The following is a 24,452-nucleotide window of genomic DNA, read 5'->3' on the forward strand; positions in this document are numbered from 1 at the left end:
CTGGTAAAGTAGTGGAATAATAACAACTACGCTCTATGCTACAAAGTGATTAAAGTTGATCTGAGCAGGATCAGAATGTTAGCGATCAATTCCATGAAAAACCATCCCATATTTGTTGAGGCTTTAAAACTCCAAAGCACAACAAACACAAACTTGTCAGGTTAACATGCCATCAATGTGGCTAAAAAACAGAAGACTAATCAACTTCCAGAAAAAATCTCAATAATTAAGAACACTGTTTATTACCAGCAAAGCCTTGGATAAAGAAGATAAACAAGAACTGGCTGTCTTGAAAGGGCTTCCGCATTACTTAGGATGGAAAAATCCCCAACATTAATAAGAGAAGTGATATTGCCTTAGTCACAGGAAACACCTTACTATGGGGGGAAGAGACTACCTTCATCATGCTCTCCTCCCTTAACTAGTAAAACATTATAGCAAGGCACCAGGAACGTGATGATTCCCACGACCCCTAAACAGCATGTTCTGCTTACACCGGACCCGAGCATGCCGGAGTCATCTTCTCATCAGCCTATAACTCATGACCAAAGCCCGGTGGTTTCTCTGCAAATTCAACAATCAGTCCATTGATGCAGCCTATAGCCTGTGAGTGAGTGAGGCCGCTGCTGTGACGGAGGGGAAGATACCGTCAGCGTCATGTGCTGTCAACATGTAAACAGGGTGGACGCTCGACTGGCTGACTCACTGACACATGCTCGATCTATTCTGACTCAGGATTGCTGCTTCCTGTTTAATGGTACAGATCGCTGCGCTGAGGCAGAGAGATGCTGACTGTGGTACTGAGTACATGATCTATACCAAGTATCTACAATATGCACTGAGGTACGTGCAGTTTGATTTCCACTGTTAAGGTAGGTGCTCATATGAAACATGGCCAACATTTCAAATAACAGGGTCGGTGTATAAATGAGCAGAAGAATGATTTTCCCCCTTTATGATATCACAGAGAGCAGATATCCCTAATATGGCCATCCCAGGCATAGATCTCCAGCTGTGAGCACACAATCTCTACCTACTGACCCTCTCTTTGCAAGAGACAACCAATCAAAAGAAAGTATCTTTAAAGGAAGGGCAAGGGAGCTAAAACAGCTAGCTTCAAACAAGTTAGACTGAGTGCATAAAGGCCTTTTCACATAGGAAGCAGTACCTACTACACTCTGAAACCTGTCTATCCTATTACTGAGCAAAGCGCAGCATAAGCTCATTGGTGAGGAGTACTCACGCATGACGTGCTGTGACCGACGCCTACAGTTGATTCTGTGCGTATCTCAGTTTAAAGAACTTCATGAGAAATTTACGTGCAAAGCAGTGTTGTGGAAACATGCTTCGAGCTGTCGATCCTGCAGAGTCTAGCAGAGTCCATCACTAAAAATATGGAGCTGGAAATCAGCATTAGGGCGTTTTCACACCTGCCTGTTTAGTCCTTTTAAAGCAAACTGCAGTTCATTTTCTCACTTGGTGCAGTTAGTCTGAGTACTGTGTGACATTGCAAGTTTGGGTAAAAATACTTCTGTACTGGGATGTGTTGAGGAGCTGTAGATGTTCAAATGTCAGTGTGAGTCGGCAACTAGATGTGAAATGAATGTAAACTCTCAGTATTTTCCAGTTGTCCAGAACGCAGCACCTTGTTCCTGTATTTACATTTGTTGCTCCCAGACACATCTGGCCAATAAGCGGACAGGACATTCTCACGTGGTCTGTAATGACACGTTGTGGTTTGCTCAGCGTTCACTTAGATTTTTCTCTGTGTAAAAAGAAACCAAATCACAGGGAAAAGCTACACGTTTACAAACTCATCAAAGGATTCGGACCAGAGTAAACAAACAGGTGTGAAAACACCCTCAGTGTAGAAGCTCATTTGAGACATAACTAGAGGCTACCTGGATCCCTCTGAGGAAAGCATGCAAATCATTTGTGTTGCGACACACTTTTGTTTACCAGGAAACCCTTTCGGCCCGGATGGCACTAAGGCATCCCTGTAAATTTCTACACTGGCATTACAGTTCCTCTCTTACAGCTGAAAAAAGATTTCTCTGAAGTAATAGTTTAAGCCGCATTAAATAAATTCCTTAAATCACACCCAGAAGAGTCCGCTTTTAATTAAAGCAGCAGCAAAACCTGCTCTTCACTGAACTTGCAAACTTATGAGACATCTATCCAACATATACCACGTTCATAATCAGGTGGTTTAAGGTAAGAAAATGAAATCCAAACCAGGAAGTCCAACAGCAGAATAATGCTCTGGACAAAGATTTATAGCACTCTTTGACAGGATTGCAATTATTTTTCATTAAACAATGATCCATCAGGAATCTGCACCTGCAGGTGTGTGACCGAACAGTAAAAAGCAAAAGCTGCACTAGTTTCAAACTTTTAGCCAAGATTGAAACTAGTGACTCTGCTTTGTTTTGCAAAAGTCTTCTTTAAGGAGGTCCAGCCTGGCTCCATTCATGCAAAAATCAAACATCTTCTGCTGTGAGCTTAGGTAGTAGGTAAGCAACATTTTGCTGGTGGCAGTTCTCAGTAATGAACATTTAGCAGCAGAGTACACATAAAACTACACAAGACCTAACTTGCAGGCAACAGCAGCCTCACGCACAAAACACTGCATGGGAAAGTAGAGCCGAGCTGTCGAGAGAAGGCCAAAGATATCAAGGAAATGTTCTCTAAAGCCGTGTACCTGGAAAAACAAAATCTTCACAAAGACTGAAAGAGGTGAAGGGAGAAGGCAAGAGAAAGACCAAACACCTACATACTTCACATATTTGCCATGCCAAAGATGTCCGCTTAAGCCACAGTGTGCAACAATGTAATACCAGACTTACAGTAGTGGCAGCCCACAGCTTATCCCAATCTAAACAACAACACTTGTAGCTGAGCCAGTAGTCAAACATGCATGAAGGGGGGGTAAAAACACAACACGTGTGCACGAAAACAGGCTTTTCCTCTGCGATGTGGCCGTTACAGCAGTGGGTTAATCCAACCGCACACAAACAGACATGCATACACTCTGAGCCAACTTTGTTAAGACCATAGTAGGATAAGCCCACTGCTGAACCGTCAGCCAAGCTCTTTGGATGAACTTAAACAGAGCTCGCACACATACACACCAAACAGCTTTTGAGGAAATGACACGGCCAAAACTCCAACGGCCCGATTCCCATTGAACAAATCCAAACTTTCCTCTCCCAAAAACTGAGATAGAGTGAACTCACCGAGCCCTGCTGAACACTGGCTGCACTGTATCCTTATGGAGCCCCTTAAAAAACAGACAGCTCTCTCTTGTCCCGACACACACCGTTTCTGACTCTTAGCCCGCATTAACACGGGACCACCCTTTCTGTGGGCCCCTGCCTTCAGCTTCTCGGCAGGCACACTCATCGTTTGACTCACACACAAATAGGAAAGAGTCCCTTTCATTTAAAAATACCGACTGTCTGGCTCACACTGACTGAACTGAGGTGAGTGTCTTAAAAACAATGAGCAATACCCAGCTGTCAAGGCTGCGTTGGAGAGTTTAGAGGCAGATATAGCTGCAGGGTGGAGAAAATGTTTAAATGTCAGAGGCCACAGAGAGAGCACTTAACAACATATTACCTAAGGGATCATCTGTGTGAGAGGGGTTTTTGTTGCTTGCCATGAATCATTACACAATACACAGATATTTGGGAAACAGAAAGTACCACTACTGACTGAATTAAGGGGTGGGAACTTGATGCAGTATAGTATAACGGTCTTTTGCGTGGTGATTTTGCATCCATAGAGGAATACCAAATACTACAAGAGGGCTCAAGTCTCATGATAGAAGGCCACCTTTCTGAAAACAGTCGCAGCCTGACTTGGACGGACTGCAGTCGCTCTCAGAGAAATTGTCAAAGCTTTGAAAATAATTCCTGTCTAATTTACAAATGCAGACAAATTATCAACATGTTGCCATCACTCTGAATGAGTGTGTCAATAAGCACAACACAAGGGGACTCAACTCCAGCACAGAACGAAGGATCAAACAGATGTGATTTTTTTGTTACAGTTAATATCTGTTTTATCAGAATCAGACTGCATATAATTGCCAACTTGACCCCATTCAGCCACAGACTGATATCAGACTGACTCAGGTATTGACCAACTTTAACTTTAAGGACATCATTTGCAGTTGGGGGAAAGAATAAAAAGGGGTATCTGTTCCCACTTTAAGCATCTTTATAGGTCCTGTGACGTACCCATCCCACTGACAGCATTTATCCTGGTGTTACTTCCACTGCAGCTGCACTGCCTAAACGCTAACTGATAGTTACAGTGGGGCAAAAAAGTATTTAGTCAGCCACCGATTGTGCAAGTTCCCCCACCTAAAATGATGACAGAGGTCAGTAATTTGCACCAGAGGTACACTTCAACTGTGAGAGACAGAATGTGAAAAAAAAATCCATGAATCCACATGGTAGGATTTGTAAAGAATTTATCCGTAAATCAGGGTGGAAAATAAGTATTTGGTCAATAACAAAAATACAACTCAATACTTTGTAACATAACCTTTGTTGGCAATAACAGAGGTCAAACGTTTACTATAGGTCTTTACCAGGTTTGCACACACAGTAGCTGGTATTTTGGCCCATTCCTCCATGCAGATCTTCTCGAGAGCAGTGATGTTTTGGGGCTGTCGCCGAGCAACACGGACTTTCAACTCCCGCCACAGATTTTCTATGGGGTTGAGGTCTGGAGACTGGCTAGGCCACTCCAGGACTTTCAAATGCTTCTTACGGAGCCACTCCTTTGTTGCCCGGGCGGTGTGTTTTGGATCATTGTCATGTTGGAAGACCCAGCCTCGTTTCATCTTCAAAGTTCTCACTGATGGAAGGAGGTTTTGGCTCAAAATCTCACGATACATGGCCCCATTCATTCTGTCCTTAACACGGATCAGTCGTCCTGTCCCCTTGGCAGAAAAACAGCCCCATTGCATGATGTTTCCACCCCCATGCTTCACAGTAGGTATGGTGTTCTTGGGATGCAACTCAGTATTCTTCTTCCTCCAAACACGACGAGTTGAGTTTATACCAAAAAGTTCTACTTTGGTTTCATCTGACCACATGACATTCTCCCAATCCTCTGCTGTATCATCCATGTGCTCTCTGGCAAACTTCAGACGGGCCTGGACATGCACTGGCTTCAGCAGCGGAACACGTCTGGCACTGCGGGATTTGATTCCCTGCCGTTGTAGTGTGTTACTGATGGTGACCTTTGTTACTTTGGTCCCAGCTCTCTGCAGGTCATTCACCAGGTCCCCCCGTGTGGTTCTGGGATCTTTGCTCACCGTTCTCATGATCATTTTGACCCCACGGGATGAGATCTTGCGTGGAGCCCCAGATCGAGGGAGATTATCAGTGGTCTTGTATGTCTTCCATTTTCTGATGATTGCTCCCACAGTTGATTTTTTCACACCAAGCTGCTTGCCTATTGTAGATTCACTCTTCCCAGTCTGGTGCAGGTCTACAATACTTTTCCTGGTGTCCTTCGAAAGCTCTTTGGTCTTGGCCATGGCGGAGTTTGGAGTCTGACTGTTTGAGGCTGTGGACAGGTGTCTTTTATACAGATGATGAGTTCAAACAGGTGCCATTCATACAGGTAACGAGTGGGGGACAGAAAAGCTTCTTACAGAAGACGTTACAGGTCTGTGAGAGCCAGAGATTTTCCTTGTTTGAGGTGACCAAATACTTATTTTCCACCCTAATTTATGAATAAATTCTTTACAAATCCTACCATGTGGATTCATGGATTTTTTTTTCACATTCTGTCTCTCACAGTTGAAGTGTACCTCTGGTGCAAATTACTGACCTCTGTCATCATTTTAAGTGGGTTAACTTGCACAATCGGTGGCTGACTAAATACTTTTTTGCCCCACTGTAGATTCATTGCTGAAGTATAAGTGTTAAATCCTTCCAACAGATTAGGACTCCACTACTGGCAAAAGCAGTGTTGGTAGTGCTGAGCACTTTAAAGGAGGAAGAGGCAAGCTTAACAATATTGCTGTGTTTTAGAAGACTTTGACTGTTAAAAGAAAATATAAAAGAACAGAGCAATAATCCTCTAGTTGCACAGATAGAGTAATTGTTCTGTGCACGGCGGTGCAGGAAGCAGTCAAATACCCCCTGCAGATTCAGGTTAGAGCTGCAGTTTGTAGCCAACTTCTCCAAAGAGGAACGAGGACTACCATCACCAGCTGTGCGGTCTCTAACTGGGAGATGAGAGACTTAACCAAATAATCTAAAGTCCACGACAACAGTGACTGGACTTTCAAAATAAAAGGGAGCAAAACATGCACCAGTGTACTAACTGCGGATGACAATACATAAAGAGCTTTTTTGCCAAAGCCAACTGTTTTGCTAAGTTGCCAAATGCTTACACCGAACTTTGGCATTCCACCCAAGTAAAGTCTAAGCGTGGGAAACACTGCCTGTCCTGACAACTACAGTCAAGTAATTTTGTGTTGCTCATGGCTCCTGATATTTTTAGCAGTAGCCCTTAGATCTCAGGATAACACCTTCATACCAGCTTTATGAAGCTGAGATGAAAAACATCACATGTACGCTTGCTAATTTGTCAAAAGCAACGAATAACTGTTAATAACTTTATTTTACACCAAAATATGGAGATTAGAATCAGTAAAAAATATGTATGTCATATGTCTGAGATAATGAAATATATTTGCCAGCACAGCCGGTGTGCTTGCAGGATTGAGTAGTGATCAGGACAGAAACGCCACAATTTCTTCTTTCAGAATGATTAATTCTCTATAAGAAACATAAATATACGTGACTTTCATCACTCCGACTGATCTGAGGTTCAAGGAATGTGACATTCCCACGTCCTCGTTTGTTCTTGGCATACGAACCTCACTATATACACGTGCTTACTTGCACACTACTGAGAGAAAGCAGTAAAATATACATGACCAACAGTCCGGAGAGCTTGGCGTTCACGCACACGCAAACACTCAGGTAAAACAGAGCTCTTATCTAACCCCAAACATCATTCACCATAACTCAAACATCAACCACACTCCAACGCTGCTCACCAGGAAACACGCCAGAGAAAGCTGACTCAATCTTTACTCAAAACCTCAACTGTGGCAGAAAAGAGGAAAATAAATGTTGGGAATGTACTTTATATTCATTTATCAATTACAGACGTGTTTCTAGCCACACTGGTATCTGCCCTCAGCATGGATCCCAGGTGTATCCATGCTGAATGCCAAAACAATGAAAAAAGCCTCGCTCTGCCCCCCAAGATCAGAGCTAAAGGCCACCGCTTTAAACTATTCTTCATTTCGGCTGGTACCTCTGGGACCATCTCAAGGAGCTCAGCAGTCAACAGCCTTTTGCTTTAAGACCTAAAAAGCTACAAATTGTGATGTTTGCAGTGAATTGGTTTCTTTTCTTTCTTTCTTTTTATTACTCGATGCTAGGAGAAAAAAAGGAGGTGAAAAGTAGTCAAAGGAAGTGAGCGAGATGGGGAGGGCAACAGTGAGATAGCAGTTTTGAATGCACTGGAGACCCAAAGAAAAAGGAGTACAATGGTCTTTCAGGACCTGTCCTAGTTCGCTTCACTCTCAGTCTTTCTGCTCTCAGAAAAAGCCCACAGATCCCGGCAAATATTTCAAACCGATCCAAATCAATTGTGAGGTAATTCAGTCTTTTTAGTGACCCCTTTCATTAACACAGTTTGCCACTCAAAGGTGCGCTTCTCTCGTTGTTTTTCCAACGTCTGCCTCTCTCGCTCTCTTTGAATTTCCCAGCTCTCTCTTCTTTCTCTTTCACCTGCACTGAGCAGACTCTCTTATCTCGCTCAAGCACAACCCAATAATCACTCCCTCGCTCCAAAAGCTGGCTGTTTATGCTCCTCTTAGGAGGTTGCATAAAGACAGCAGCTATCAGCAAACAAGATTTCACAGCAACTCACAACCTGCGCCCGCCCCCCCCCCGACTCCTCTCCCCTCAAAACGTACCTCCTGTCTCCTTCTTCTCCATCCTCTCTCCATTTTTCTCTTTGCCCCCTCGACTCGCTCGCCTCTCTTGTTCCAGTTTGGGTTTTTTTTAAGGAAGACGGCGGCGGGGCGGCAAATCTTTTCCGAGCTTGCGCCAATTAGATATCGCGCCGGAGAAATTACAGAACGAGAGCGCGGTAGATGAGAGGGAAAAAGTGGGACAAGCTCCTTTTTATAAACACGCAGCGAGCGGCGAGAGGTTTGCATATGTGTGTGCGTGTGTGGAGGTGCGTGCGTGTGCTGTTCACTTGCTCCTGAGGGGGATTTTTAAAAAAGCCCAAATTATTTCCATTTGCACATCTGACAAACACTTTACCACACTAATGGCCTATATTTGGCATTATTATATTTAATTTTAAGCAACTTTAATTCAACAGGGGGAAAACAGTGCTTGTAAAGGCCAACTGCTGCTCGACACCCCTCCTCACTCCCGCCCGCCTTGTAAAAGTTTTAAAGACGAAAATACCTCGTTTTGCAGGTTGTGATTAACACGTATTCTCGTGGACAGCCACGCTGCTTCACGAGCAGCCCTTTAGCTCTGCCTCATGTTCACACCACACAGCAAAATCTGTTTGTAATGCAACCGAATGCAGAGCGTGATCCGCCCTTGAACTGCAGATTGCAGAAGCTCACTGTGGTTATTAGCTCTTATCAGCTGGCCTTTGCTCTTATCTGGGCGGTGACTTACACGCCTGTGCGAGCAGTAAAGGCTCAGTGAGAGTGCAGGCGTTTGCCGACCTGGTTTACATAGACCTGTTTGTACAAAAAATAAAAAAAACATAACACGTGGTCAGACAGGATGACATGGATAGCTGCTGTTGCCATGGTGACAGACTGAAAACTCAGTCTGGACATTAAAAAAAAAAGGGAAGATAAAAAATGTCCCTATAGCACTAAAAGACTTTTCCCCCCTTTTTGTGCAAGTGTTAAACGTTCATACCCGGATACAGCGATGCATAAAACCTCAATGCTGCTTTAAATATGAAAACAAAGTATCCCTGGCACACTCAGTGTAGTTATAACTGTAGCTGCTCTGTGCAGAAAGTATTTTTCACTCATGAACAGATTAATTCGCATAAAATAATCTGTGTAAAGCATACCATTTAGGATTCTCTGTTTTATAAAGACACTGTGACAATTCTGGATACTCATATGAAAAAAACAAAAACCCCAAAACAGTTCCAAATAATGAAGTCAGCATCTGTGTAATTAATCCCTGTGAGCCAAAATCTCAGGCTTTAAACTCCTCTAAATGCTCCTTTTAAGACTCTTTTTGTTTTTTTGTTTGGCTGTAAATAAAGAAGGTGTACAACCACACGATTTTTAATCAAAGAACTTCTAAACACTCGTGAAGACGGACTCACTGAACTTCTTGTTTCACAGAGTTTACTCAAAAGACAGCCCAGAATGACAGGGCTATGCAGCTGCAGGAAACACTTTTAAACAAATATCTGTATGTTTTTAATAGATGGGGCAGAGATAATGGATGTATTTTAATTTTTAGACTTTTTACAGCTTTGACTGTAAATTATTAACAACATCACAGCACTACAAGCCGCTTTATGGCATCTGCTCTTTTGATTTTATGCACAAAGCCAGTACCCGGAGATGATCTCCACTAGTAGCCACCTGATAGCGGGCACCTCTGAGCAAAACAAGCAGCTGCTTGTTTTACACATATAAAAAAATGGTGTGATGCAACAGTGTTTCTAGAGTATAGTTAGAAAACGGTGCCATCAGTATGGAGTATATCCTGCTGTAAATCCATAACCAGCTGACCAATCAGCATTCATTCATCCAGAAACGGAGACAACATTTTTCTTAGAAGTAAAAGTTGTGCAACTTTTACTTTTAAGGCAACCGTCTCTGTTCTTGGTTTTTATCAAACTGTTCTCAGTTTCACTACCACTTGGGGAGCAGGTGGCGAGAGTTTGCAGATAAATAGATCTGTACCAACAACTGCAACAATCCGCTACTGACCAAAGCAATTGCAAGGAGGCTTTCAGTCAAGAGTTGTGCACCTCTTTGCAACCAATTTTACCAGTGAGAACAAGCAACCTCCAGTCCAGGATAAACCAGGCCCCAGTATAAAATAAATAGAGGTTATTTTGAACTGTCAATCATGCAAAGCTACTCTAACACTCCAAGAGAAAAAAAAGCTGAAAATTAGCTTGGTAGGACCCCTTTAAAGTTTTGCCAATTTTTATGTATATATGTGCAAAACTGTATTCATTTTCTTAAGCAGATGATGATAACTACTCTCATACCACTGAAACCCACAAACAAGCACCTGGAAGCAAAGGGATACAGCTAGCTTGGCACTGCTAACATTTACAAATCACCACATTATGTTTGTTTAACTCTACACACCCCCTCTGTGCGTGTGTAACTGTGGGTGGTGACTCACACAGATTTGCTCCACCCCTATGTGCACCAAACCCACACACACAGACTCACACCAAATCCACCCTTTGCTCCACCTCTATGTGCGCCACACACACACACACACACACACACACACACACACACACACACACACACACACACACACACACACACACAGTGTAATCCCAGAGAATAAAACGCCAGATTGGATTAGGTCAGCGTGTGTAATCCAATGAACTCTCACCTCTAAAATGCCTAATGCTGTTAGAGCTCACATCATCACACTGTCACACTGCTCGGCTGCCTTACACATCACATAGAAATACATCTGTACAGTTTAATCGTTCAGCATAAAGCACTGCACACATCTGGAACATAACTTCACTGCACATATACAGAAACACCCCCCCCACTTAAAGATTTCCAGAACTAGTCCTCCCTGATTGGTAAGCTCCTGCAGAACATTTTGCATTGGCATGTATGGCACATCTGAAGACGTACAAAACTAGTTTATCTGCATTTGACTGTTGAGGAAGTGAGCGTTGTTCCCTCTGAAAAGAAATCTAAGGCTTTTTGTTCGAGTTTAGGTATTATATTACTGTGTACAACTAAAAGTTCACACTGACATCATTTCTCCTTTAGGCTACAAACAAATCAAGTGACGCTGTTTGTTCTACTTCGTGGCTCTTGATGGCTTCACTCACTGCCTTCTGATTGAAAAATTACAGCCTTTATAGTCCAGCCAGTCATCTGTGAGTCGGGTTTTCCGATCGTTTCTGCAGTGGACCCCAAGTCTTTCAGGTCAAACAATAATCTTTCCCTCTTTGTCTGTTACTATGATATTTCCCAATATCCATTTATCCATTTGGCACAGGAGAATTGTGCGTCTAATCTCCTTTCTGGACTGCATTTTAAAATTGCTGATCAGTTGGTTATAATCTCATAAAGTTCTCCCTTTTTTTCCCTTCAATCTATTTGCTCGTAATTGATAAACTTGGTACAGTTAAGACAAGACGACCATTAGAAAGTCACCTCTTGGTTCATCTCATGACATTAATTCAAATTCGACCAGAATAAAAAAATGCTAAAAAGATGGCGGGGGAGCAAATCTTGAGTTGGCACACTAGAACACGTCATTCCGACACTGAACCAGATGACCGGTCTTTACGAGCCTGTGATACGATACACAGATGAGCGGCAAATGCCTTGAGCGGGATGATGCAATGTGCCAGTTGGGCAGAAAGTTTACCCACAGATGTTAAGAGCCAAGCTGACAACCACAGCTGTGTGTTTAGCAACCTCATGCTAAAACCAGAGGCATGGACCTATAGTGACCAGTTGGCCAAAATTATTTGATTTTTTTATATTTTGGAAATGAAGCGCCTCCCAAAGTGTCCATTTAAACAACTCTCTGAGCTCACAGGCTCTCTTCACGCTCTTGATTCGCAGCTAGATTCTTCTTCTGCTTCTTCCAGATAGCTAAAAGCAACCTAATCCAGCCAGTTTTTAGGGGTGGATTGCTGGACTGATGAAGGCTGGCTGAAAATACTTAACAAATTGTCCAACCCTAAAGTGCACTTTCTCCCTCTTCTTCTCAGCGTTAATTTACTTTCTCTTTGCCGTCCTTGCTGGTGTGAGATTAGCTGCTTTTATGTGTCTGCGTTGTGATTGTTAAGACGACTGTTTGATGTTAGGATGGCTTTCGCAACCTGTTAATCATTTACCAAAACTTTGACGATAACGCCTCAGCTTTCAACAGATTACAGTTTAAACAAAACAAAACCCTCCCACAAAAAACAAACAAACAAACGAACAAAATATTAGCCTTCCTCTCAAACTGACCTCAGAGCAGATTTAGGGGGTCTGGCTTGCTCTGCAAAATGCCTTTAAAATTTAATGCGCCTGCACCTGTTACAAGGGGTGAAAAAGATTATGTGTTTACTTAGCTACTCATGGGAAATGTAAGCACTTTAAATTATTTAAGCCAAATTTTGCTAGCTGGCTGATTCTCAGCATTTTCTGAGCAAAAACACGAGTATATCACAGGGGTTATTTCTTATTTGGGACATGAAGCAAATGCTGGCACAAAAGCGATCACATATGGCTCTCAGTGATATTATTTGTTGTAGTTTTAGCACCAGATATAAAAATTTTTATATGTTGATGAAATCCCTTGAAATTTCCATCCTTATCCACGTGTAAAGACGTTTGCGCCCCTCTCTGCAGCACTAATGGTTTCCAAGTGCCTGAGCTGCTGGTCTTGTTGCCATGTGCTCCGCGTTATATTAGTGCTTCATTTTAAGGGATGAATGCCTTTCTAAGTGAAACATTACATTTTTAATGCCACAATAAAGAGAACAGTTCAAGCAGAAAGAGGCTTTTTTTTATCCTTGTGTTTTAGCCTAATCTCCGGCCCTTTTCAAAAAGGCTTTTTACTCAACCATCCATTTGCTTTTGATTGAAGCTGCTTCAGCAAATAAAAGCTTTAACTCTCATAACCATCATCTTTCCCTCCAGCTGGCTCCCATTTACTCTGCCCTTTTTACTCTCTTCTGCGTGGTTACTTTGAGATGCGTCGACTACCTGATTTTCATGTGTGCCTGAGTAAAACGAAAAACAGCCACCCTGTGTAGTGAAGCAAGGCAGAATGTAGCACGCCGTGACAATACCAACACAAATGACGGGGGTCAGTGGGAACAACAAATTGGGAGAAAGTGCTCGTGTGAGTTAGCGTGAAACGCCATTGACAGAGAACAGTGACTACTGGTTTCACAAAGAGTACTGCGAACCACGTGATGCCCGAGTGCAGAGACGAGTTCCACTTGATTACTCAGACGGAGCATCTCAACATTTGGGTTTCAAACGCACTGATTTCTATATTCTGAAACATTTAATGAATTCTGACTGAATTAAACAGTACAGCCATACACAACACACCTTTGCCATCTTCAGGATGCAAGCTTGTCATGTCTGCATTTGCCCCTTACTGTCCTATTACCTGATATTTGGCAGGTTATAGCTGTTTAATGCAAACACTTATTATTAAAACAAAGAATAAGAAAAAAAAAAAACAGGTTAAAGTATATGCCTGTTTAACTGCTCGTTAATGCAAATATCTCATCAGCCAATCATGTGGTAGCAACTCTATGCGTTGGCTTGTAGACAAAGTCAGCAGGACCTGCTGTAGTTCAAACCAGAATGAGGGACTTCAGCAGTGACTTTTAAGTGACTTTGAACGTGGCACGGTTGTTGGTGCCAGATGGGTTGGTCTGAGTATTTCAGGAACTGCTGATCTGCTGGGATTTTCCCACACAACCATCTCTAGGGTTTACAGAGAATGTTCCGGAAAAGAGAAAATATCCAGTGAGCAGCAGTTCTGAATGAAAATGCCCTGTCGATGCCAGAGGTCAGAGGCGAATGGAGGACTCCTTGGAGATGATAGGAAGAGAACAGTAACTCAAATAGCAACTTGTTACAAGCAAGGTGTGCAGAAGAGCTTCTATGCACCAACAACATGCTGAACCTTGAAGCAGATACAGCAGCAGAAGACCACACTGGCCTGTTCTCCTGTCATCTAAGAGCAGGAAGCTGGGGCTCTAACCGGCACAAGTTCACCAAGATTAGCCAACAACAGACTGGAAAAATGTTGTCTGGTTTCAAGAGCTAAAATTTCTGCTGGAACATTTGGATGGTAGGGTCAGAACAACGTGAACCCATGGACCCATCCTGTATTAGTGGTTCGGCGTGGTGATGATGAGATATTTTCTAGGCAGACTTTGATACCAGTTGTGCATCATTCTAACGTCACACCTTGCTGAACATGTCCATCCCTTTATGCCCACTGTGTACCCACAGTCACAAAGCTCAAATCACCTCAAACTGGTTTCATGAAAATGAAAGGACGTTCACTGTACTCAAATGGGCTCCACAGCCACCAGATCTCAATCATAGAGATCTGATGGAATGAGAGATTCCCAACATGGACGTGCAGCAACTGTGTGATGCTGTAATGTCAACATAAACCAAAATCTAAGGAATATCTACAGCACCTTGTTGACTCTATGTCTCAAAGAATTAGGGCATTTCGAAAGGCAAATGGTGCCCCTAATACAGTGGCCAATGACTCTACATGCTAGGTTGGTTTTTACAGAGGAGATTTTTGTAGCTAGTTCAACATTTTTATTTAATTCTTCCTCTTACAAGTCTCCAACATTTCTCAGAGAAAGTAAATAGATGCCTCAATTACAAATCAAACTATTGATTTGCTGATTTGCATTGATAAAAATTCAAATTGCAAATAGAAAGAAATGTAGAAAAATAAACCAGTTTGTGCAAATGAATGCAGTAAATAAAACTGATAAACTTAAATTTTAATAACTTGATCAATTAAAGAACAGAATTAATACCACTTCTTTGTTTAATTCATCTAGTCATTTATTTTGGATTTTGGCCGCTCTAGGCTAAAAGAGCAAAACAAAGTGACAACAACCTTAGCCTTGACTTATTTGTCTGTATTGATCTGCGATGCACCAATCCTTTCGTTTGCCTCCATCCAACAAACACGGGATGATAAAAGAAATCTGCTTTGTGCAGCATTAGGCTTTAGCCTCTGCTCTGCGTCTGACTTGGCAGCTTTAAGCCTGGAGGAAACCTTCACTGAGGGACCTCAATCAGTCTCCATCTCCTGGATCAATATCCATTAGTCTCAGAGAGAGCGCATGTGTGTGTGTGTTCGCATTGAGCGTGTGCAGAGATCTCAACCTGGGTGAATGGGCCTGAGTCATAAATGCAAACTCTGGATCACATTTCTCCCTCCCTCTTTCCCTGCTTGTCTGTTTCACTCAATTTCTTGCACACACAGACGCACACAAACACACGTACACACTGGTGTCCATTCAAACACAGGCCGACGTTATGAACGGCACTTTGTAGCCTCTAAATGTTCATTCACGAGGGGCCAGTAGTGAGGACTGTAAATTTTCCCGCTGCGAATGGTGCCCCAGCACTACCAACAAGTAATAAATGTATGAAACTGACACCAAATCAATCTCTGAGTCATCGTCGGTGTAGCTAAAGATACATTCGGAGTGGAATAATTTGAGGATTGACAACATGCCACAACAAAGCTCCCTGTATCACAGCTCTGAGGCCTTGGTATTAATTCCAGTCTGGGAGACAGAGAGGAAAGAGATAGACAGAGACGCAGGGAAGCATTTTTCTTTTTTAATATTAGTTGTCATTTTGCATCAGGACGGAGAGGACCGACACGACGCAGCATGAACGAACAGGGAGGGAAAACATGAAACAGACATCGGCAAATGAACGCTCAGCCAGCAGGCAGAGAGACAGACGGACGGATGGAAGGCGAGAAAGGAAAGAGAGAAGACATGGGAAAGACAAAGAAACCAAACGCTAAAGGATGGAAAAAAAGAGACGAGGATGGAGCTGGGGACGGAAAGAAAAAAAAAAAAGCATAGCCTGCCCTGTGGCGAGACACTCAAACCTGTCAGAACAAGATTCCCACAAGTTCAGCAGCAAAACAAAAAAGGTGGAGAGCCCGAACGTGACACTTAAGCTCCCACCGAGCTGGCTGTATAAAGACAGTGGTAGGCTGAGGCCTGTATTAGTTTCAATACTGGTTTCACTACAGACATGGCTGACTCACAGCAATACAGGGATGCTCCATTTAAAAATGGTTTGAAACAATAAGAAAAAGCTCATTTATTATCAGACAGAACAGAGAAAGCTCAAGGAAGTGGAGACTGCACAGTGTGAACCAGCATATCAGACAAATAAGCATTTCCTTATACCCTAAAGAGCTGCACACTGGACGTGGCTCGCAGGTTGTTACCCAGTCCAGTTACATTTACAGTAAATCTCCATCCATAACTAGAATGATCTCATAAAGTAGGTGGTCTTGTCAATCACTGTCCTGCTGAAAGCAACCCTGTAAGTGCCGGACACACGGGCACTGAAACCTTTCCACTAGTACCTACTCGACTTGGCTCACCTTCGTTTTAGGATCTTCCACTCATATTCATATACGAGATGTATTGTTGAAATTGCCCTTCATTTCACGAAAATAAATATACTTGAGGGATTAAAAGTGTAGCTAAACTTCTGGTGCGGCCGACTCCTGATCAAAGGAAAACTGAGAATGTGCCGACTAAGAAAGTCTGGATGGATACAGATGTTTGATATTGTTTTTATACCTCCTTAATTTTTCTGTGTAATAATTAAGTTCCCCAATAAAACAGACCAGTTGTTGGGCATGAAGTCTTTCAGCTCTTAACTACAGTAAACTCTGAAAACTGAACTGACATAAACAAATATCAGCCGTCGATTTCAGACAAGAGGCCTAGTATCGGTATCACATCAGCTCATTTCTAAGGAAAAACAGGGATATACTTTCCCTTAACACAAACGGATACACACTCTTGTCACTCTTAGCTTCACATAGTGTTAAAAATCAGAAATAGTCGCCTAAAGTTTAAGGTTAGTGCTTGAACACAGGCAGGATTTGAATCTCTGCCCATTGACAGGTTGATTGAACGCATCAAGTACAGACTGGCCTGAAATATAAATGACACTGGTGTTAAAATATTCATACGATTAAACAAAGCCAGCTGCAGATAATGGCACGAAATGTTCATTCGCGACCGTCGAGTGTGTGATTTCTTCTCACTGTATCAACAATTTCAGTTCTAATAATTTGACAGAGGCAGCCCAAACCATGCTAAGTTCAACCCCAAGCTCACACACACAACACAAGCTAATTATCGCTCTCACTGCTTCTCGCAGACAAACAAAAGTTAATATAAGGCTGAAGAGCTCTTTTGGTAACTAAAGAGCTATTTCTAAACTATAAATTAAAACTGGAGCAGATGGGCTTGTGGTAATAAGAACAGGGGGTGGGGTGGGGGGCATATCTAGAAATTTCAATTATACAATAAATAAATTAGGAACGGATCCGATTAACAGTGAGGCAGAATGGCTGCAGCTGTGCAACATCAACAAAAACACACAAAGTGCGGTCGTTAGCGAGTTACAGGATGCCTCTTCTTGCCTCTCTTTCCTTAAGAGGAAGCCATCAGATCAGCTCAATACGGATACCAAACTTCCCTCTGTGGCTTATTATCTCACTAGACACAAAACCACAGGAGCCGAGGAGGCTGAATGTCAATACGCTGCATTCTCATCCTTGTTTACAGCCCCTCTAAAGTGTACTTCAAAATCTACCAGACATGATGCTGTAGTAGAACATGCAGTAATTTTTGGCAGAGTACATTAGCACCCGCTGCATTTTATTCCTCATACACTTCACTGTTGTATATTTCTGTGTCAGGTACTAAAATGCATAGCACCTGAAAACAAACAAACAAACTGCAGATACCATTACACATGATACGCAACCAACAACCGATTCACTAAGAAGAAATGGTTTTAGCGCTTCTCAGCAGGTTACTCTTACAAACTTGCAGCGTGCAACAGTAACCACTGGGGTGTATTTAAGTGGAGTTAGATGATGACACTTGCAGACATGACATCAAGCACTGGATCTCAATCAGCAGCCCCTCTGAGACGAGCTAAGGGTTATCCAGCACATGCAAGAGGATTTTCAACGGGATTTTCACATGAAAGACCCACAAACACTGCAGGCAGACCTTCAGCATTTCATTCGAGTATATTGTGATTATCTGTACAAACTGTGTGTTTCATGCTGCACGTTTACTGACAGCCATGCATAACAAACGCCATCCTTGAGTCACGTTTTCACGGTGTCAAATCGTGAAAGTGATATCAAATCGTACGGCCTGTATTCCACTGTGCTCAGACGTCCGGTAGTGTCCCCAGGAATTAACATGTTTTATGAGCTATTGTTGGAGCCGATGCAATGACTGTAGGCCCGTGTTAAGACTTCAACACAGTCCTCGCTGACAAATTAGCCTGCTTAGCTAATGCTAGCGATTATGCACATGCGACGGGGTAACATCTCTATATTGATATAATAAAGTGTGTGTTACATGGAGAAATGTGTGTCACTGACATTCGGAGGTTTGACCGAGGAAAAAGACGCTTTCGCTTCTGCTAGCCATGTTACAAAACTAGCTTATCCTGCACAGTGCACACCCAGGCTATACGTGCCACGCCGGGTATTGTTTACATAGCTTGCGCCGTTGTGCTATTTTTTTGACAGCATGGAAAACTACAAACAAAACCGACTTGACGGAATACCAAAGCTAAGCGGACACTCCTCATATACGTTTCCTCCCAATACACAAAAAAAACCACCCACCAACAAACCAGCTTTAACTGCCAGGCTAACTAAGCTAAACCAGCTAGCGAACAGGATTCACCAAATCTGATCAGGATTCACTAGCTCTGAGGTTAGCAGCACTGGTAGCTGCTGTTGGAATAAGCAAGCTCCTGGGTCTATTATCGGACAGCTGTGTACGGCTCCATGTCTCTTTCTAATAAACTCTAAAACTACTCCGCTAGCTTAAACCTAAATATACATTAAAGTTGTCCCACTTTAACGCTTAATTAACACCAATAACCAAAAGTCGGCAGAATCCAAACCAGTCAGGCTGCGTTTGAATAGAAAACGCATATTTACAATTGCTGTTTTACCCCCTTCTTTTATTTCTCCTAACGCCAGCCTGTGCCATTTCACTTATTTTTGCTGTCAGTTTACATCGATGTGAGTGGTTTTAAGTTATTGGATCGGGAGGTTGGTAACACGGAGTGCTGCACTTCTTAAAATACTGCAATATCTAGGCGAGGTGTCCGGAGATGGAACTCTGGTCATTAGCAACCCGGCAAGCGTTGTCTTTCCATAGTCTGGTTGAGCTATAGGATGCAGCTGCTCAGAAAAGGAAGTCAAGGAACATATTTCGGAGATGCCCGCAGCTGTGTGGGTCACTGGCATTTATTGTGAGTTTCATTTATGTCGACAGTTATGAAATTCAATGGCTAAAACCTCCCATATTCTTCACTGTGCGAGCCCCAAACCTTTCAACATGGACAGGAAAAAATGTCCCTCACAGAGCTGGACCAGAGGAGAGCTCTCCGCGGAGCTCAGTCCGACCTCTCCCACTCTTTTCCTGGGCTTACCGGTTTTGAAGAACGCCTCTATGTCGCTGGCGTCCTTCGTGGTCTCATCCGCTCCTTCCCCGGAGCTCATGGCTGCCACAACCCGAATCTGGAGCTCGGTATCTCCCAAGTAGAGCCCCCCAAAATATCGACAAAAAGATGGCACACAATCACTCCTGTCCTGACAAAAGCGTCATTAAAGCCACACGGACGGTTGCGGGGAGTCGTTGACGCTAGCAGTGCCATCTGCAGACCTCCATCTTGGGGTAACGTAATTGGAAACGATCAGCCGGGGGCACCGGGTTCCTCCTCGGAGTGGAGCCGAGGGGAGAGTCGCTGGAGCGGTGACGAGAGGGGGGGACGGGAGGGGCTGGGTCGCTGCTCGGTGAATCTCCGTAAGCTTTCGGAAATGAGCAGAGGCTGGGTCATCGACGAACGACGGCGGTCACAGTTAACGCGTGTGCGACCAACTTACGGCGAAATATAGGTAAAAAAAAGCCGACACACAAACACTGAAAAGAAAATAAAGTCCGACGGTTGTGGTAAATACGTAAAAAGGACCCGTTTAAAAGCTGTCTAACCCACACTTTCGGGGAAAGCACCAACTTTTATGGAGAAAAAATACAACCGTTCCACATGGTTCAAGTGCTCCTGATTGTTTCAGCGACTCAACCATAAAAAGTGTATAAATGTTACGTTAGCCTACTGAAAGCAAAGAGCAGAGATAAGATAACCTCCCGGATACAGCCATACATGAAAGGTCCTCTGTTTTGATTCAGGCCATCTCATGATAATATTTTCCCGGAGCGCTGATTGTGACCTGGACTACTCACGCCATCTGCCGGCCAATCCTGGAAGTGCTGCTGTATCAAGCAAGACATTTACCCCCCCACTATAACGTCTACAGCAGGGGTGTCAAACATAAGACCCCGGGGCCAGAATCGGCCCCTCAAAACACTCCCACTTGGCCTACTGGACTATATTTTAATACATTTTACAGCTTGTCTTACTGATAAACACTTCCTCCAGTCTTTCATACTACACCAAAGTAACACATACGTGACAGAAAAGTTCTTTTTTTTCTCAACTGCTTCACAGTATGTGGCAAAGCTGCTGTAATATGTTAAGAATGTGTCTCAACATTTATACTTTTCTTCAAAGATTTAATTTAATTCACTGAAATGAGCATGTGCATGTGTCCTAATACAGGTTGTGCTTTTCTATCGGATGGTACTTGATGGGCTGTCCTCCATAAAAGAGCAAAGTAGACAGCTGCAAAAGAAAAAAAGTGCATTTTTGAGTCAATATCCAGCCAAATTTGATGGAAAACAACAACAGTGAAGTATAGAGCTGCAGAAAACAATGTACAGTGACAGATAAATTGTAAATACATAACAAGAACTAAAAAGTAGCATTATAACTGATGGTATTCCTTATTTTCCTTATATGAAATTCAATCAAAACAAAATGAATTACAAACATAGAATTACTAAATTATTAAGTAAGCTCATAAAACAAATAAAACAACCAAAACACATCCAACATACCACTTATTCTATGTTTATAATAAGTTGTTTGTTTGTTTTTTAGAAATAACACAAGTATGGCTCACCCATAGAATAACGTTTAAACTATGTAATGCGTGGTTTTCATCAGCTTACCACTGGTAGCTTTGATGTGACGACCACAAGTGTGGGAGCAGGTTAGGAGCAAAAAACTCAAATTTCCCAAATTCAGTAAAAACACTGAAGTTTGAAATGCTCCAGGCCATTATTGATTGGTCAGATGCAAATATGTCACTATCTGTCGCACAACCTGATCTTTGCTGATTGGCTGGGAGAAATCCATGTTTTTCTAATAATCTCACAGTGGGTCATGTGGAGGGATAACTTAATCATGTCTGCACTATATTTGTGAATAAGAGTCATGGTTCATTGTTTTTTGATGACAAGCAACAAAATAGCAGGAAGCTATGAAAGCTGAGCTGTAACTGTGGTGAGGGGCACTGGTGTCAAATGAAGATTTGAGCTGCAGTAAAGGCAGGATTCATGTGCATTTTTGTGAAATGAAGATCGATGAAGTAATGTAAAACATTCAGATACATCCAGATGAACAAATGGATGACATAAGGTCTTATAAGACTGAGCCATCACTTGACTCTGCGAGGGACAGCAGGCCTGACCGAGAACATAGCTTGAGCTCATCAAGCAGAGGTCTTCCAGCTTCACACAGCTGATGTTTCAGTTTAAAGTAGACTGGTTTTGCTCCCTTTGCCCTTCCTTTGAGCTCGCTTTCTTCTGATTGGCCTCTCACAGGCCAAAGCCTTGAACAGCAGCTGGGTGTGGCTACTGTGACTCACACTAACCTAGGTGTTCATTGTTTGTATGGTTTCTAAGCTCATCTTCTCTCTTTCCTTTCACTCTAACCGGTTAAGTCGGACGTCTGTCGAGCCAGAGGCTGGTTCTTCCTGTCTCTAGGAAGTGTTGTTGTTGTGTTTTTATGCTTGCTTACACAAGGAGGACCAGTTTGTTTTCTATAACATGAACATTTCTGTGTAACCTGTGAAAGTAATACACAAACAGACCCTTACCTCCTACACCCATATACGCAGCATGCTATCAAATAATTGAGCAAGTGAAAACAGTTATATTGACGTCTGAGGAGGTGTAGTGTCCCACAGCAAAATTGATTTATCAGTGGGATGACATTATAATGTACTCCTGACTGGAGTTCAGCATGAAAGTGACCTTTAGCTGTAATGTATTCGCTGCACTAGGTTCAGGACTGGAGATGCTCTGCAGTCTTTCCTCTGAAGCAGCTGTTAACAACATGATTTCAAATGCAGATCTACAAGTAAAGATGCATTTTTACCTGTGTTTGCAAAATGAGAAAAAAAACAACAAAACAAAAACAAACTATGATGCATGTGCTCACAGTTTACGGCCTTTTACGTGTGGAATTCAACTTTGGACCGAGTTTATTTTTTCTGCCCATTCATTCATTAACAAAAAGTAAAAAAAAAAAAAAATCCCTCTGAAATGAGAACTATTCTTGTTCCTTGTCTCACTTTAAAACAGGTGTGTCAAACATCAGGTCTTGGGGTCAGAAATAGCCCACCAGAGACTCCAATCTGGTCCGCTGGACGACTTCGGAAAACATGCAGGAGGGCAGACATTTGAGACTGTATTTTCCTAGGTTTTAAAGCTTTTATTAATGATAAAGACTTCCTCCATGGGTGCTCACACTTCACCAGTGGTAATAAGTAATACATAAACAATTAACTAACAGGGAGTTTCTGTTTTTCCACAATCTAGTACAGACATTTATGACATTTACATTGGCTCTAGCCCACTTAAGAGCAAAGTGAAATTAGGTTGACACCTGTGCTTTAAAACAGATGATGAGTGTCAGTGGCTTAATGTGCATCCACTACAGCTGATGTCATTCCCAGCCTCTTACCTGTAAACCCAGTAAGACAAAGACCATGTCGGAGTTTGTGTTAAACATCACAGACCTCTGTGCTGATATCATAAGAAATAAATGATCTTCTTCGCTCACCAACAGCTGATTTAAATAAAGTATGTTGGCATTTTAAATCAGCAAGTGAAGCTCATTTATTACCTACTTTGCCTTCTTATGCAGGCGCTCATGTGTTGCTTGTGAAACATCCAGAAGGGGGCAGGCTGACACTAGTGACTGACTGGTCTTCTTCCACATGGGTATGTAAGGTTTTACATATCAGGATATAATAAACATCATGTGGTTCTTAGCGGGCCTTAAAATGAGGGTGAGTGGCATCCAAGTGCTGCTAATCAACTGCATTTGATAAACTGATTAAGGTGGAAAAATATCATCAATGACCTTAAGGAAGCTGTCTGGCTCATCTACAGAAGACCTTTTCCAAACATTCTGAACAGAACGAGATTATTCAGGAGCGGTGAACATTAAAGCTTGTTGCCAACCTTCCCAGCAGTGGATGTCTCGGTGAATTCACCCCAAGGTCAGACCAGCCAGTGCTCAGAGAAACTACAAAAAACCCAAGACTCTACAGGCCTCAGTTATGTTAAATGTTAGATTTCATGACAGTACAGTTAGAAAGAGACTGAACATGTATGGTCTGATTTGAAAGGTTTCCAGGAAAAAGCCTCTTTTCTCTAAAAAGAACATGGCAGCGCAGCTTAGGTTTGCAAAGTTGCATCCGAACAAACCCTAAGACTTCTGAATCTTCTCAATGCTTGGCGATAATGCACAGAGTCGTGTTTGCAAAGAAACAAACATGCCATATCAGCACAAACACAGCCACGGGACCTGGACACTGTGCCGTCACTGAGTCGGCCATGATGTCCTCTGTGTACCAAAGTCCAAGGAGCTTGGAAAGAAAAGCGTCTGGACTTCTTTAAGTTTCTTCAAGTTCTCAGATGAAAGGAAGAAACTTAAAGTCCAGATACTTTTCTTTCCAAGCTCCTTAGACTATGATGACCTGGATGACTGAGAACTTTCACAGACACTTTGTATACCAAAGTATTCTAGAGTCAAATGTGTGAGGCCATCTCTCTTAAAGCTAACACTTGGCCGAGCAGCCGTTCTACAGCAGCATGGCTGGAAAAGACAAGAATCAAGGTGTTGCAATGGCACAATCAAAGTCCACACTTTAACCCCGTTAATGTAGCAGGACCTTAAGAGAGCTGTGGATAAACAAATGCTTGCAAACCTCATTGAAGTGAAGCAACACTGTAAAGAAGAGTAGGCCAAAATCCCTCCACAACAATGGGAGAGACTAAAACTTTCAAACTTAACTGAGAGAGGAGGTACTTGCTTTTAAATTAAGCGGCTGTTATTAATGATTTAAATTTTTATTTTTTTTTAAAAAGAGCTCGAAATCTCTTGCAAAATTCTTCTCATATAACCTTTTTGT

General features: G+C 42.5%; 1 protein-coding gene across 9 annotated transcripts in view; it reads right to left on the bottom strand.

The window, feature by feature from the left end:
• The window catches only part of LOC308384923 (triple functional domain protein), a 79,198-nt gene extending 58,899 nt beyond the window's left edge, over nucleotides 1-20,299 (bottom strand). For 4 of the 9 annotated variants that reach the window (XM_080863587.1, XM_080863585.1, XM_080863586.1 and 1 more), the window contains exon 1: nucleotides 19,559-20,296. In XM_080863587.1, the coding sequence (XP_080719713.1) occupies nucleotides 19,559-19,628 (70 nt within the window). In that variant the 5' untranslated portion in view covers nucleotides 19,629-20,296. Of the gene's footprint in view, nucleotides 1-19,558 lie in introns of all 9 variants that reach the window. The other 5 variants (XM_080863588.1, XM_080863583.1, XM_080863584.1 and 2 more) reach the window with 3 other exon arrangements.
• Between the last annotated feature and the right edge of the window lie 4,153 nt (nucleotides 20,300-24,452).

The sequence above is a fragment of the Rhamphochromis sp. 'chilingali' genome (assembly GCF_963969265.1).
Source record: "Rhamphochromis sp. 'chilingali' genome assembly, chromosome: 17".
Taxonomy (NCBI): domain Eukaryota; kingdom Metazoa; phylum Chordata; class Actinopteri; order Cichliformes; family Cichlidae; genus Rhamphochromis; species Rhamphochromis sp. 'chilingali'.